The 13,860-nt window shown below is 43.3% G+C and overlaps 1 protein-coding gene across 1 annotated transcript in view; it reads right to left on the bottom strand.

Annotated features, from left to right (window-relative positions):
- Positions 1–1,616: 1,616 nt before the first annotated feature.
- Positions 1,617–13,860, bottom strand: part of FRK (fyn related Src family tyrosine kinase) — a 55,040-nt gene continuing 42,796 nt past the window's right edge. Inside the window, exons 6-8 of the mRNA XM_032992898.2 lie at positions 7,322–7,503; positions 4,971–5,136; positions 1,617–3,098 (exon numbers count right to left, since the gene is read on the bottom strand). Of these exons, the coding sequence (XP_032848789.1) occupies positions 2,884–3,098; positions 4,971–5,136; positions 7,322–7,503 (563 nt within the window). The 3' untranslated portion in view covers positions 1,617–2,883. The remainder of the gene's footprint in view (positions 3,099–4,970; positions 5,137–7,321; positions 7,504–13,860) is intronic.

Genomic DNA, 13,860 nt, shown 5'->3' with positions numbered 1-13,860 from the left:
AAAGTGAATCTGCTGCTAGTCTCCCGGTCTGGGCCGGCACATACTGGAGGCAGCGGGTAGATCCCAACTCCACTAACTAGTTGTGGCTGTGCAAGTGTGCAGAGGGAAAGCCCAGGAGATAAAACGGCAGGATGCAGCAGCAGCCCAGCCAGTCAGGCCGTTACACGCCGGTGCCTGCGCCTCACACAGCTCAGCAGGGCGCAGCTCGCTTTCAGCTTCCGCTCCCTTTAGCTAAAGGTGGTTCCTGAGGTCATACTTGGTTAGAGGGAGCTTGGAATAACTCGTCCCAGTTTACATGTGGGTTATTACACACGCCCTTCAACAAAGACTCTCACCTCTCCCAGATACGTCCACAGCAGCGAACAGAAAGAAGCCCATCAGGGGTGCTTCAGACGAGAAATGCGATTTTGGTGCACTGATTCACCATCTCAAGGAACCTCTCTCCTTTGACTACAGGAGAAATCAAGGAGAAAGGTATCCAGTTTAGCTGAATGAACAGATTTTGCATTCCGTATATGCTGGTTTAGGAAGATATTTATTGTAGAGGTGTGCTTTCTTCAGAATTACCGGTGTCACTTCAGTGAAGTCCTACAAGATTCTGCTAACCATCACCCGAGGGCAGTGGCCAGCACAGAGCAGTTTGGACCAGGTAGTATAATCTGGACTTCTGAAAACTTTACTATTTCCCTGCTGTCTTTTTTTTTTTTTTTTTCTTCTTCTTTTTCCTGGCAACTCATATCATGTCTGTGCTTTTTAAGATTATGTTTCTTTTATCAATGGGTTTTTTGAGTTGGGCAAACCCAATTTCTATTTGCAACATTCTTAATTCTTTAAGTCTGAAAAATCACGTTAGAAATAGTGCTTGAATATCAATATTGCAAGTTTGAGGCAGGGATCTTTCCAAATAACACCATTCCTATTATTATATAAACCTACTCTGTGGGATTTACTAACCTCATACCTGTAACAGTGTTAAACAAAGCTCCCAGCCAGATGAGAGACACATGAATTGATGGAGGGTTGATAATCATAAATAAAATCTCGTTGGGGCCATGAGCCAGTAGCTAGCATGAGTCTCATACATGGATGGAGGACAACAGGAGTACTTTGTCTGGGAGTCTCCCAGTTCCTTCTATGCCAATTCTTATCGAGATGGGTTTGGCAAAGCTATTTAACCTCTTCTTCTTTTGGAGTGGATGATTACTTTCCAAAATCACATGGATGCTATGACAGCTAATTAATTATCACTGTGTTGTGCTTTACAAATGTAATTAATATAAAAATGGTTAGTAGGAGAAACACTGCACGGAAAATGAACAGAGACAGAATGCTAGAAAGACTCTAAGTATAGTAAGATAGAAAGAGGAGAAAAACAATAAACAAGGAAAGGAGTTTTGAATAGGGAGTACATAAAAGATACGTATGAAAGAAAAAAAGGGTGTGCTGCCTTCCAAATGTAGAGGAAGGGAAAAGGAAATTAAAAATTAGAAGCAAGGCACTGAGATGAATGGATTTAAAGTATAAAGAGAAGAAAAGAAAATGAAAAAAAAAAAGATGTAATAAAAGCTGCCCAGCCTTTAAAGTAATGAATCTTTTCATTTATTTATACCTTTTTTTGATAATAGAAGAAAATGGTAGCACGCTTATACTGAGCTCACACTGTGTTAACACAGTACAGCTCTTCATTCATGGGTTATATGTTGTTGAATAATTAACTGACGAATCATAAGTAAATAATTAAAACATGGTTCTCTAAGCCTCACAATTGAGAATATAAAACTGTCACAGTGATATCAGATTTTAGCAGAACTGATATTGTAGTTAATTAGGAAAACTGCGAAAAAATTGTAAAATCTGTAGCTGTAAAGACTGCTAGCAGAAGCACCTGGGCTCTGTTTCCCCATGGAACAAAATAAAATGGATCATCTATTATTTAAATCTCCCATATTAAAGTTACATCTGGACAAGATGGAAGCATGGATTGCTAGTTCCTTTGAAAAATACCTACATCTGTCCTGGACCCTTGCCCTGTTGGAGAGGGTCTGTGATTTGGGCAGCAGGATAGGAAAGGGTGTCACTCTAAAAGATTAAGGCATTCTGGAGTTCATGTTAAAATATCTTTTCCTCCAATATCCCTAAAATGAAGAACTATAAAACAAAACCTTACACTTCAATAGACTCATCATTTCTGTGGCACTATTTAACAACATTAAGAACAAACAGCTTCAAGAATCTAATAATAATTTTGCTTATTCTTGTAGAAGAGGAGCAGTAGACAAACTAAAAAAGATCACTCTTTGCATCTACAAAATAAAAGAATTCCTTTTCTCCCATGAACTTCTGTTTTATTTTCTGATATAGCAAAAGGACATATGTTTCAAGCCTAAGCAAGACAAATAATCTGGATTCTGCCATCATCACAGTCACAGGTTTTTGTTTTTTGTTTTTTTACTGTAAGAGGACTCTGGAAACACAGATCCTGCTGTGCAGAGCCATCACTTTCCATCATGGGAACCTGGTAGGAATCAAAAATCTAAAGAACGGCAAATAATTATTCCAATAAAGAAATTGGAATGCTACATGCTACCATGGTTATTGAGCAACACTCATTTCATTTGTTCATTCTTGTGATCTGTTATTTAAAAAATAAATAGTAGACTTTTTATTTTTTTGAAGCACCCACCCTCCCGGCTTCCTGATGCTTAGTCTTGCAAAACACTTGCAGCAAAAAAAATTTTAAGTGTCTTTGCGTATCAGCGCGGGGATGAAAACGTACCAGAGCTCCTCAGCACCCCCCCTAACAACCCCCCCCCCACACGCCTGAGGTCAGGCCGGTTTCACAGCCATGTTGGCTAGCGGCCACCCCCCCGGGGGGGGGGTGTTTCATTTCACCACGGTCTGGGCGCGGGCGTAGGAGGAAGAGTCCGAGTCGAAGTAACATTCCAGCTGCTGGCAGAGGGCCTCGAAGGTGGGCCGCCCGCCCGCCTCCGCGCTCCAGCACTGCAGCATCAGCTGGTAGAGCGGCGCCGGGCAGGCCTCGGGCTGAGGAAGCCTGTACCCCTTGTCCAGCATCTGGATCACCTGGTGTCCTGGCATACCTGCAAGCCCAAAGGAGTTCGTCAGGATGGGTGCTCGGGGTCTGCGAGCTGACACGGTGTGTCCTTACCGCTGTGCTGAGATGAGGGCCCCTCCAGCCCCGCCATGAGGTGGACGTGCAGGCTGAGGGCAGAGCCGGCCTCAGCGGGCCCGGCAGCAGGAGGCACCGGGGGACCCCAAAACCAGCAGGTAAAAACCACCTCCAGCATTTCCCAGCCCCCTCGCCCCGACTGTGCCACCCGAGAGGCGTAGCAAATAGGGGCGCCTGGGTGGGAGGCTTTTCCTCCGCCACCCGGGTTTGTCAAAATTTTTCTGACATCTGTTTCCCTTAAATTGTTCCTAAATCTCTGTGGTCTCAGTAGCTCCAAAATCTCCCAAGAAAACCTCTCCTGCTGCTGAATTTTCCTCACATTTATCAAGTTTTCCCTAATGTCAGCCCTAAGTTCCCTCTGGTGCAGCTATGCGATGGCATCCTGCCTGCTCTGTCACCGCGAGTCATGGAGAAGAATCCATTCCCCTCTTTTTGCTATACTTTTATATATGAAGACTATTGTCCTGTTCCCTTTCAATTTTCTACTCTTTAAATTAAATCTTGAATTGTGTCATCTTTACTTCTTTTCCCAAATCTCTGAATGGTGTTTCCTCTGTACGTTACCCACTGCCACCATGGATCAACATAATCTCTTCTCCAGGTTACTGAGGACAAATTCCTGAAAGTAATACCAAGTAAGCAAATAGCCATGGGCAAAAGGACATTTTCTACTGCAAAGTTACTGGTGAACTATGCCTTTGCAAAGGGATAACACTGAACATATTTTCAGAAAATATCAAGAATCATGCTGCTACATAACGTTTATACTTGAATAGATTATTTATGTATGTGTTTGCATATACAAACTATAGGTCTGTGCATAAGAAAAAGTTGAGGATTTTTGGCTTTGGTGTTATTCTTTTTTTTTTTTTGTAGGAACAGTTTCAAAGGAGGCGATGGTGGGAACCAAAAAGCAAAAAGGAAGATCAATTTTTCCTTTTACAGGGAATATCAGTTCAGGACCCTATGAAATGTAGTTTATGGCAATTGCACCACTCCTCAGGCCTGTACAGATGCAGCATAACTTTTTTTTTTGCTTTAGTCCTTCCCTTGTGTTCTCCTCACCAGCACAAAATGAGTCACAGTCAATCATCTTACTGATATCTCGTGTTATTGGAGCCACAGTTCCTTGAGCATTTCTCACAGAGCTAGGAATAATAGCTGTTCTCATACCATTAAATCTACTTTTGAGGTTGGTGACATTTTATTTCTAATTCTTGTGATTCTTCTCTTTATGAAGACTTTCCACTGCAATAGTCAAATATGAGGAAAGGGGGTAAAAACACCCTGATCTATTTTTCAGACACCTACTTCCTGAAATACCTGTGAAGCACTTCACACATAATAATCTGTTCTTCCATGAGATATCTTCAAAAAAACAAACAAAAAAAAAACCAAACCAACCAACCAACCAACCAAAAAAAAAAAATAAGGGCAGGATGGGGACAGAAAAACCTTCCCTTTTTCCACATTCTAAAAATTGGCATCTTTGATCTGATGCTGGAGGGAAAAAGCCAGCTGGCTTAGGTGCCTGTGCAATGCAGGTTGACTCCATTGAGAGGAAGCTTGAATGGCTGCTAATCACAGCCTCTGGAAAGCTTCCAGGGAGCCTGGGGCAGCCAGAAGGTCTGACCCACTAAGTGGACCTCATCTGAACAGCCTTCTTTCTGTAATTACAGTTTTAACCCTTTAGCATGCCTATAGTATAGACATTCAACATTTTTGTGTGTCATTCTTAAAGCAAGAAAACATTGGACATCATTCTTTAGGTAGAATCACTTACCAGCATAAGGCATCTTCCCATAGGTGATTATTTCAAACAGAAGTATTCCAAATGACCAGACATCTGACTTAACGCTGAATTTGTTGTAGTGGATTGCCTCTGGGGCCGTCCATTTCACTGGGAGTTTTGTTTCAGGCCTGGCTTCATATATGTTTTCATTTTCTACCTGTCATGGGTAAAATAAAGCAAGCCTGATATCAGATCTGCTTCAGCAAAACACTTAAACACCTGACTAAGCTAAGCATGTGCTTAATCTTATCCTCTTTTAGCCAAGCACTTGCCTTTCATGGTATTAAAGCATGCACTTCCTGAAGTCTATTGTTGAATTGGGCTTCACAGTTGAGAAATGCTACAATTCATCGGAGGCTTTTCTAAAGCATTTATCATTTCAAGCAAACAAGCAGCGTTGGAGTGGCTTGTGATTAATTATGACCTGCTACTGTGAATTCTGGACCTGGCATGCAAGATTTCAAAAGTCTGTCAGGAGTGGCAGTGTAAGCATCCTGCTGACACTAGAGACCAAATGGCTCCACGTCTGGTCTTCAGTAAACAGAGAAAGCAAGAGCAAGAGCTAATGAATTTCGGAACCTTTCTTCTGTGATTTATTGCGGTGTTGAAGGGCCATTGACTTTTATAACAATCACTTAAGCAGCTTTCGGGGACCAAAGAACAAACTCCAAGTGATTAAAATTAACATATTAGCTTACAGTGGGTCCAATTAATTCATGTAAAGTGAAGATGAAAGACACAAAGAAAAATTATTTACTTGCAAATTTGTAGAATCGCGTCCTTAAAGTTTTACAGCACAGACATCTAAACTTTGTGAACATTTATTCTCTCTTTAATTCCTAAATGTAATTTAGTGTACATCATTCACATCCAAGCCCTGGTCAGGTATTTCACACGCAAATTCAGGAAAAGGTGTACATGATTTTGTTTGTCTGATTGTTTTCAATATAGAATGTACATTTCCCAGCTGTAACAGCCCTATAGTTTTGAAAAGAGATTGTTAGTGTTTTGTATCTACATACTGATACAAGTTGGCATCTTGACCATAATACCTGTCTCTAGAAACAAGAAATTATTTCATTATGTAAATTAACACCTGCAGAAATACAGATTTAATTTCTCACACCTACTCCTTTGGGATCTTTGCACGTGACTATGTTAGTGCTTTGGCTTAGGAGACAGAATATTCCTAAGAAAGTCTGCCAAGACGACTCAGTGACAGACTATTTTAGTAAAGTTCAGTTTTAACAAGAAATGTCAACAGCTGTAAATTATTACCCTCTCTAGTGAGGACAGAGGATAAATATCCATTGTAAGCATTGTTCATTTAAAAATATATGTTTTTCTTGTTAAAAAATGTACAATCTGAACTTATGCATAACGAGAAGAATCAAAATTAAGCAAAAAGCACTTTCAAAGTCCCTTGATGCCACCGTCAAGCCATTATTCTATACTTCAGTATGTAATAAATCCAACTTTGTTATGAACTTCTATTTCTGCTGTTTGAATGGAAAAAAACAAATGAGAAGCAGAGGGATTTTTTCTCTGTTTTTCCTTCTCAGTGCAAGAACATAAATCAATAAAAGCAATAATAAAACCTCAGAAATTATGGATTACACATTGAAATCCATAAAATATGGCAAATCAAATCTTTCCAACACTGATCAAATCATTTTCAGAGTTTGGAAATCTCATTTCTAAACCACAGCTCTTTCCTATGGTGATCTTGGTCAGTGTTACTTGGGTCCTACGTCCTCAGGGTCTAGAGAAAAAATAAAACAGCGCAATGGCAAAGAATTTGAAACTGCATCCAGATTTAAAGCTCTGAGAGCGCACTTTATGAACTCCACTGTCAGTCGTGGAGAGGAATAAGGTCCTTTTATGATTACTACCTGGGCCTGCAAGCATCATGGAGGCAGTGAGGAAGTGAACAAGGACAGAATAGCTGTCAATACATTTTTATATGCCTTCCCTTACAGGCTCAGGATTATAATGTTGTCTTCATTCCTGTGGTCTCTGTCCATGTGGCAGACACTAGTGTTGCGGATAAAGGTTGTGCAGCAAAGGTTATTGCTTGCCAGCCTCCTCCTTTGGTGGCTGAGTGGGAAGCAGATACCGGGATGCCATCTTCAGACTGACACAAAGGCACAGGCCAGCTTCTAACATTGCAGGGGATAATGCAAGCAGAGGATAGAAGCGAACATATTAGGTGTCCTTTTATCCCTGGGTATGCCTTTTGCCTGAACCCAGCAATTCAGAGGCTAAAGTTTGTCATTTAGTTGACCTCTTTCACCTTGTTCCCCAGAGTTAACGTAAAGCCAATTCACCTTCTCACAACCCACCTTAAAAACTCTTGCAAGTCCAAAGTCCGCCACTTTGTAAACACCGTGTTCTCCAACAAGAACATTCCTGGCTGCCAAATCCCGATGAATATAGTTCTGAGATTCAAGGTAAGCCATCCCGGAAGCCACCTGAGCAGCCATGTCTACTTGATGTGGCAGGAAGATTTGGGAGCCTGCATCTTCTGTTTAAAAAGAAGATGACAAGGAAAACATAATTATAGTATTCGGATATAAATAACATAATAGCTGGCTGGTTCAAATAGCCAACACAAATCATCAAAACCACGATATACAATAAAGTAACAGCCTGACCAAAAGACAGAGATGAATGACACTACTTAAAGTCATGCAGTTAGTTTCACAGTAACTGACTAACAATGCCTGTTCCATCTTCTCGACAAGAGTAGACACTAAATGCAGCAGTTGATCTAGGCCTGGAAGGATCTTCTGACACAGTCCAAAGAAAAAGGCATCTACCAATAGTGATGCAGATGTTTGCCTTTCTGACAAGTGCATAACCTGTTCCAAACTGTGAGTAAGAGTTAATGTCGGTACTCACTGGGTGTAGCCAAAGCTGGCTAAAGATGGAAAAGCACAAAATTATGCTGGTTGCATGTTCTCCAATGATTCTTACTAAGAATTATACCATCTGCTGTCAAGTGTAACTCTCATTTTCACTTTCCAGTCCACTTGACTGCTTCATGCTGTTATCTCTGTTGCTGCTACTCAACAGCAGGACTCCTTGAGCTGTTTTCAAGCTGCCTGCTTCTCTTGTAGAACTTTCTGAAGCAATGTGTATGCCATTCCCACCACTGTAAGATCAGCAAGTCTCAGAAATAGAGATCTGGCAGTCAAAGATCAGCTGTTCAAACAAAGTAGAAGAAGAACTTTGAGCAGAGCAACTTGTCTCCACAGATGAAGGAAAGAGCCTGAGGCCATGAAAAACTGAAGCCAAAAATAGTAAGACAGGTATTCAAAAAAAAAAGACATTGGGGTATAACACATTAGAATTCAACATCAAGGCTTTTGTGGCATTTTGGGGACAGCTGACCTCCTCAGGGCAAAGAATTTGTACCCCGAGGTGATCTAGGTAAGCCAAATCAGCGTCATACTCAAGCACCACTGGTCACACAAACACTGCAGCACTGAAGCATGAGTGCCTACCTCTGTATCCTCTAATACTCAAAACAGTTTCTGTTTCAGAATCTTAACAATAACAAAAATCTGAGCATTTGCTACTACATTTATTGGTAGTTCTCCTTTCTCACTGGGGATGGTGACGCTTTCCTACTGCCTCTGTGTTAAGGAAATAAAACGTGTAGCTGGCAGTTTTCTGTTGCTTATTTTGAATTGATTCATCATGAAAGTGTGCCTTTGCATTGTTTTGCATAGCCTGCTCCAGTTCTGGCATTTTGTCTGGCCTAATCTTGCAGTCACTCCTTATGAAGAAGGTGAAATTCCATTTTTTACTAATCTATTCTGCAATCTTCAGGCCTTGAATTTCCTGCTCATCTGAATGTTCTGAGATGAATAGGTAAAAGAAATGAATTCTAAATTATTAAATTTGCCCTGTATGTGTATTTTCCTACTTCCTTTTTGAGGCTAAACTCATTGTTATGATAATGCAGCACTAAGATTATTTACTTCTATGGTTGACTCAGAAAGTCTTTTCCTCTCCCACACATATGTTTAATAGCTGCCTTGACCTTTAAAAGAGAGAGTGTGAAAAATCAGGCTATATGAAAACCTATAGCTTAACCACCAAGCAAACCCATCACCAGGTCACAAACCAACATAACATTCTGAAGTTGTGCAGTTCTGATAACTGGTAGACATCAACATTTGTTATTCAGCTTGCTAGACAAAGATATAAATCTACAAATGACACATGTTGTATTTAATCAGAAAAATAACTGAAGATGTATAAGTACCTTGCATGAGTACCTGGGTTTTGGAAACTAGCTTATGTGACTCAGTTTAAAATCCCCCTCCCCGTGATTCCCTTTCACACTGCTCCTCCATCTGCACAGGCTGGTGAAAGCAGACAAGGATACAGATACAGACAGACTTGAGCCCAGGTTTGTCATTGCTCTGCCGATGCTCCAGGCTGGCCTGACACAAGTTTGCTCCAAGAAGCAGAACACAGCAATGTCACAGCAAAAGAGGGGATGACTCATAAGCTTCCTGTTTAATAAACTACTCGAGCACAGAATAGGAGCTGGAGCTGCTCAGCCCTCCCTGTCTTATTCCCTTCAGGACACACAGGTGCATTAAAGGGCAAGGATGAGATCCACCTCCTATGGTGGAGTTACAGCTGAAGATTATTTCTTCCATTGGGTCCTGTTCGAGATACCAGACCAGGCTGACCTACTGCCTTTAGTATGAGGGCTGAGGGAAGGGAAGAGGCCACCTTTGCCCTGGCTGCTGTAGGATTTCTTGGAGGGTTTCCCTCTGTGAGCTGGTTCTGCACTGCTGCTCTTCTGGAGCTAAAGAAGGGCGAGCTCTAAGGAGGAGCCGCAGCTGATCAAGAGCTGCAAACTGTGCCCAAAAATGAAGCATGAGGCTCTTTGTGATCTGAGGTGCAAATTATGTATGGTTGTCTCGTAAAGATTTCTGATTATAACTCCAAAATCCCAGTTTGGGCCAGTCCGAAGCACACAAGTTCAAGCACAGCACTGCATTAGTACAACTATGGAGGTTTCTAGGCCAGAAAGGCTCACTAGACCAGCTAACCAGCTCCTATCTGGCTGGTTAAGAGCAGGTCGGAAGAGTTTCCAGCTGTGTTCATATGGGTGTACATGTGCTTTAGTTTGTTTTAAAGAAGGAAAAACTACAAGAAAAAAAAAAAAAAAAAGTTAATATAACTTCCATACTGAAAAAACAGGCACTACTGGTGAATTTATAAAACCTTCCCATGGCTTATTCTTTATCCTATGAAGAAAAGATAGTGCTTCCATGTCCTTTTTAACTAATATTTTTTGACAAAACTATCACCCTTATATGAAAAATTTATTAGAGGAAATATCAAAGAAGGCTTAGGGTCTGCACCCTGTTCTAAGCAATCAATCATAACATCTCATATAGGAAAGACAGGAAAATATTCTCATTGACAGATGCCTGACAATAAATAAATAAATAAATAAACAGCACTTTCCCCAGTTGAGAGCATTGCCTCCGTAATAATGCACTCAACTTCAAGACTACGTCCCTGCCAGAACAAGCCCCAGGCCTATCAGAATTGATAAAACCACTCATACATTTATCACAATTTCTTTCACATCCAATAACAAAGAAAAGCTTTCCGTTGTATTTTTCTCATACTGGTGGCAGCTCAATAACTCTGCATAGCAGCGTTCACCAAGAAGCATCCCAAAGTACATTCACAGGATGCACGGGGAATTCACACGCCCATCATTATTTAGTAGCTGTCATTATGGTGGAGTGCCATAGTTACTACGCATGAAATAGTAGGGATTTTTAAAGCTGGAAATGCCTTTCTAGGAGGGGAAACTTAGCAAAAGAATGATCTCTGGACTCACTCTCTGTTCCAGCTTGCCATAGTTACCCATAGTGCACACAGAGACAACAGCCTTTTGGAAATGTTTTCCTGGCTACTGCAGTGACTGAGTCTCAAGAGCGTTTATCAGGAGCTGTGCACTGACCGCCAGCCGATACAGATCACTTCCAGTCACAGAGCTCTACACAAGCTTCAGATCTCTTTCCTTATTACACTGACAGCAATGACTTTTCCCTGACCGATACATTTCAAAATACCCGGATCTCTGCTTCCACCTCGTAGTTCTGTTCATTCCCCCGCACACGGGCCATCAGACACGGAGAGATACCACTACGCGGTATTTCAACTGGCCGTTTTTCCAGTTATCTTGACAGCTACCTGGAAACCAACTGACTTTCCACAATCCCTCTGATGCAGGGCTACAGGAATGAGCACCTAGGCAAAGATCAGGCTGCACACAGCGCGCTGCCCCCAGCAAGGGCAGCTGCTGTGCGTACGCTGGCAACAGACCCCGACACGGGCTGCAGCGCTGACGTGTCCTGGACGTGTTGTACTCTGTGCACAAACGGGCCAGTTGTTGCGGAGCCGCGGGCGAACGACACGCCGAGACGGGCTCAGTGTGGGAGATAGAGCATCAATCAACGTGTGTTTATTGGTCCAGGATACATATATTTATACAGATAATGATAATTATTATGCCTACTAGTCACTAGCTGATTGGCTTAAGCTCTAAAGGTCGTATTCGCACGGTCCACCTACTTGCAGTTAGCTTACAGCACAAGCTTCTCATCACACCAAGTTTCTCATGCTACTATTTCTGATTCCTGTTGACTTGTGTCGTGGTTTAGGCCTGATTGGCAGCCAACCACAATGCAGCACCTCTCTCTCCCTTCCCCTCCGGCAATGAGAAGGGACAGAGAGCCAGGCTTGGAGTTCAAGATAGGACTGGGATGGGGGAAAATCCCCCTTTTATGATCACGAGCAAAAGGCAGACTCGTTAGGGGAAGAAAAAAAAGAACATACATTTATTACAGACACTAACAACACATAACAGAGTAGGACAGTGAGAAGCATTGCCACATCTTGAGAACACCTTCCCCCCACCCCTCCCTTCTTCCCGGGCTCAGCTCTGCTCCCGATATCTCCACCTCCTCCCCCAGGGGTGCAGGGGCAGGGAATGGGGGGTGCAGGCAGTGCTGCCACTTCCTTCATCTTCGGTGAGGGGAGTGTCCAAAACTTGTTCCCCCCTGATCCATCGTGGTCCCCCTCTCACAGGAGACAGTCCTCCACAAACTTTCTCTGACTTGAATTCCTCCCACAGGCCGCAGCGTTCCCCACACTGCTCTGTCATGGGTCACTAACTTCCTCTGACTGGATTCCCTCCCACGGCTGCAGCCCTTCCCGAGCTGCTCCGGCGTGGGACTCCCCCGCATGCTGCAATCCTCCCAGCGCTGAATTACAGCAGCGGGGCTGCCTTTTCCCACAAGACCCCAGCCTTCTTCGGGCACAGAACCTTGATCAGCCAAGCAGGAACGACAGGCTGTAAATCAATGTCTGCTCCACCGTAGATCTCCATGGGTGGCAGGGGGGGCCGCCCTGCCGTCTCCCCACAGGATACAGGGGGGTCTCTGCTCCGGCACACCTCCCCCCTCCTTTCTTCCTCCGTTCCTCCACTGACCTTGGTGTTCACGCAGCTGCAGCAACTTCTCCTCACCAGTCCGACTGCCCGTCACCACGTCCCTTCTTAAATACGTTATCACAGAGGCGCAGCTGATGGGCTCAATTTCCCAAACAGAAGTGGAGCTGGCTTGGAGCTGGGGGAGCTTCGAGAAGCTTCTCACAGGGGGCCGCCCCGATAGCCCCCTCCCCTGCCACCAAAAAACTCCACCACTCACTCAACCCAGGACAACTTGTTTTCGATACACGACAGTACCGTAACACAATGTTTCTCAGACCACCGTTACCATAACACTGGGTTTCTCAGACCACTATTCCTAATTCCCCTTAACCTGTTTTCGACACACCACGGTACACAGGGCCGAAGCGTCCTTGACATTCCTCCTGTATCAGCAGCTGTGAGCAGCTGCAGGCAAACCCTAGTGAGGCTCAGCATCAGCAGCTAGAGCAGGCTCTGATCATACAACTGCTCGGTGGGCTCAGGACCCTTGTCTCTGAGCCATTCTCCAACAATTCCCCCTTTTTCTTTTTTTATGAGCAGAGCCTGCGCTAACGTTCGTTCAAAGATTTTCTTAATACATGACAAGGCACAACTTAGGCATGCAGGCTTACAATCTACTGGCTAAAGGCACAGGACCCTTGTCTCTGAGCCATTCTCCAGCAAGTTGTCACCTCTGCAATAGCTGTGACTCACCCTGGCTTTCTCAGAGCTATTTCTCCTGGTGCAATAAACATTTTCACGCACAGCGATCACTTCCTGATCTGCCAGGCTCTTTCAAGGAGATAAGCAGCAATCCGCACACAAAGGCACCAAAGAGGAGAATTTAAAGGAAATTTGTGCTTTCCTACTCTGGCCACTAACTGCCTACAAAACTGTAGGTGACCTGGCCCAACCTCGTTGCAGCCCCTCTCTGCACCGTTCCTGGTAGGACTGTCTCTCTACCAGAGATTTCTTTACCTGTAATTGTCCCTGGACTGAGCCTCACTGAAGAAACAGTTCCACGGAGGTAAGCTGGGGGAAGGCATGTGAAATACTGTCTGTGGTATTTCACAGGGCTTTGCCTTATGGGCTGGAGACGGCGAAGAAATTGAGCAAGACAATTGCAGCGAACATTTTGTCTTCAAGAGATCATTACAGTTTTAGAGACATTTGGCATCTCAGAGACATCTGCTAAACTGAAAATGGGCAACAACACTAAAATCAAGCATTTCTCAATAGCAACGGTGAACTTAAAGTGCAATCATTATGCTAGTCTGTTCCAGGCTGTACAGCTTTATCTTTAATTATTATTTGCCTTCAAAAGAGCACTTTGAAGCGCTGCTGAGATAAAAGCTCTGATGCGAT

The sequence above is a fragment of the Tyto alba genome, unplaced genomic scaffold (assembly GCF_018691265.1).
Source record: "Tyto alba isolate M040663 unplaced genomic scaffold, T.alba_DEE_v4.0 Super-Scaffold_22, whole genome shotgun sequence".
Classification (NCBI taxonomy): domain Eukaryota; kingdom Metazoa; phylum Chordata; class Aves; order Strigiformes; family Tytonidae; genus Tyto; species Tyto alba.
The sequence above is the reverse complement of the archived record's forward strand: the minus strand, read 5'-3'. Positions and strand labels throughout refer to the sequence as shown.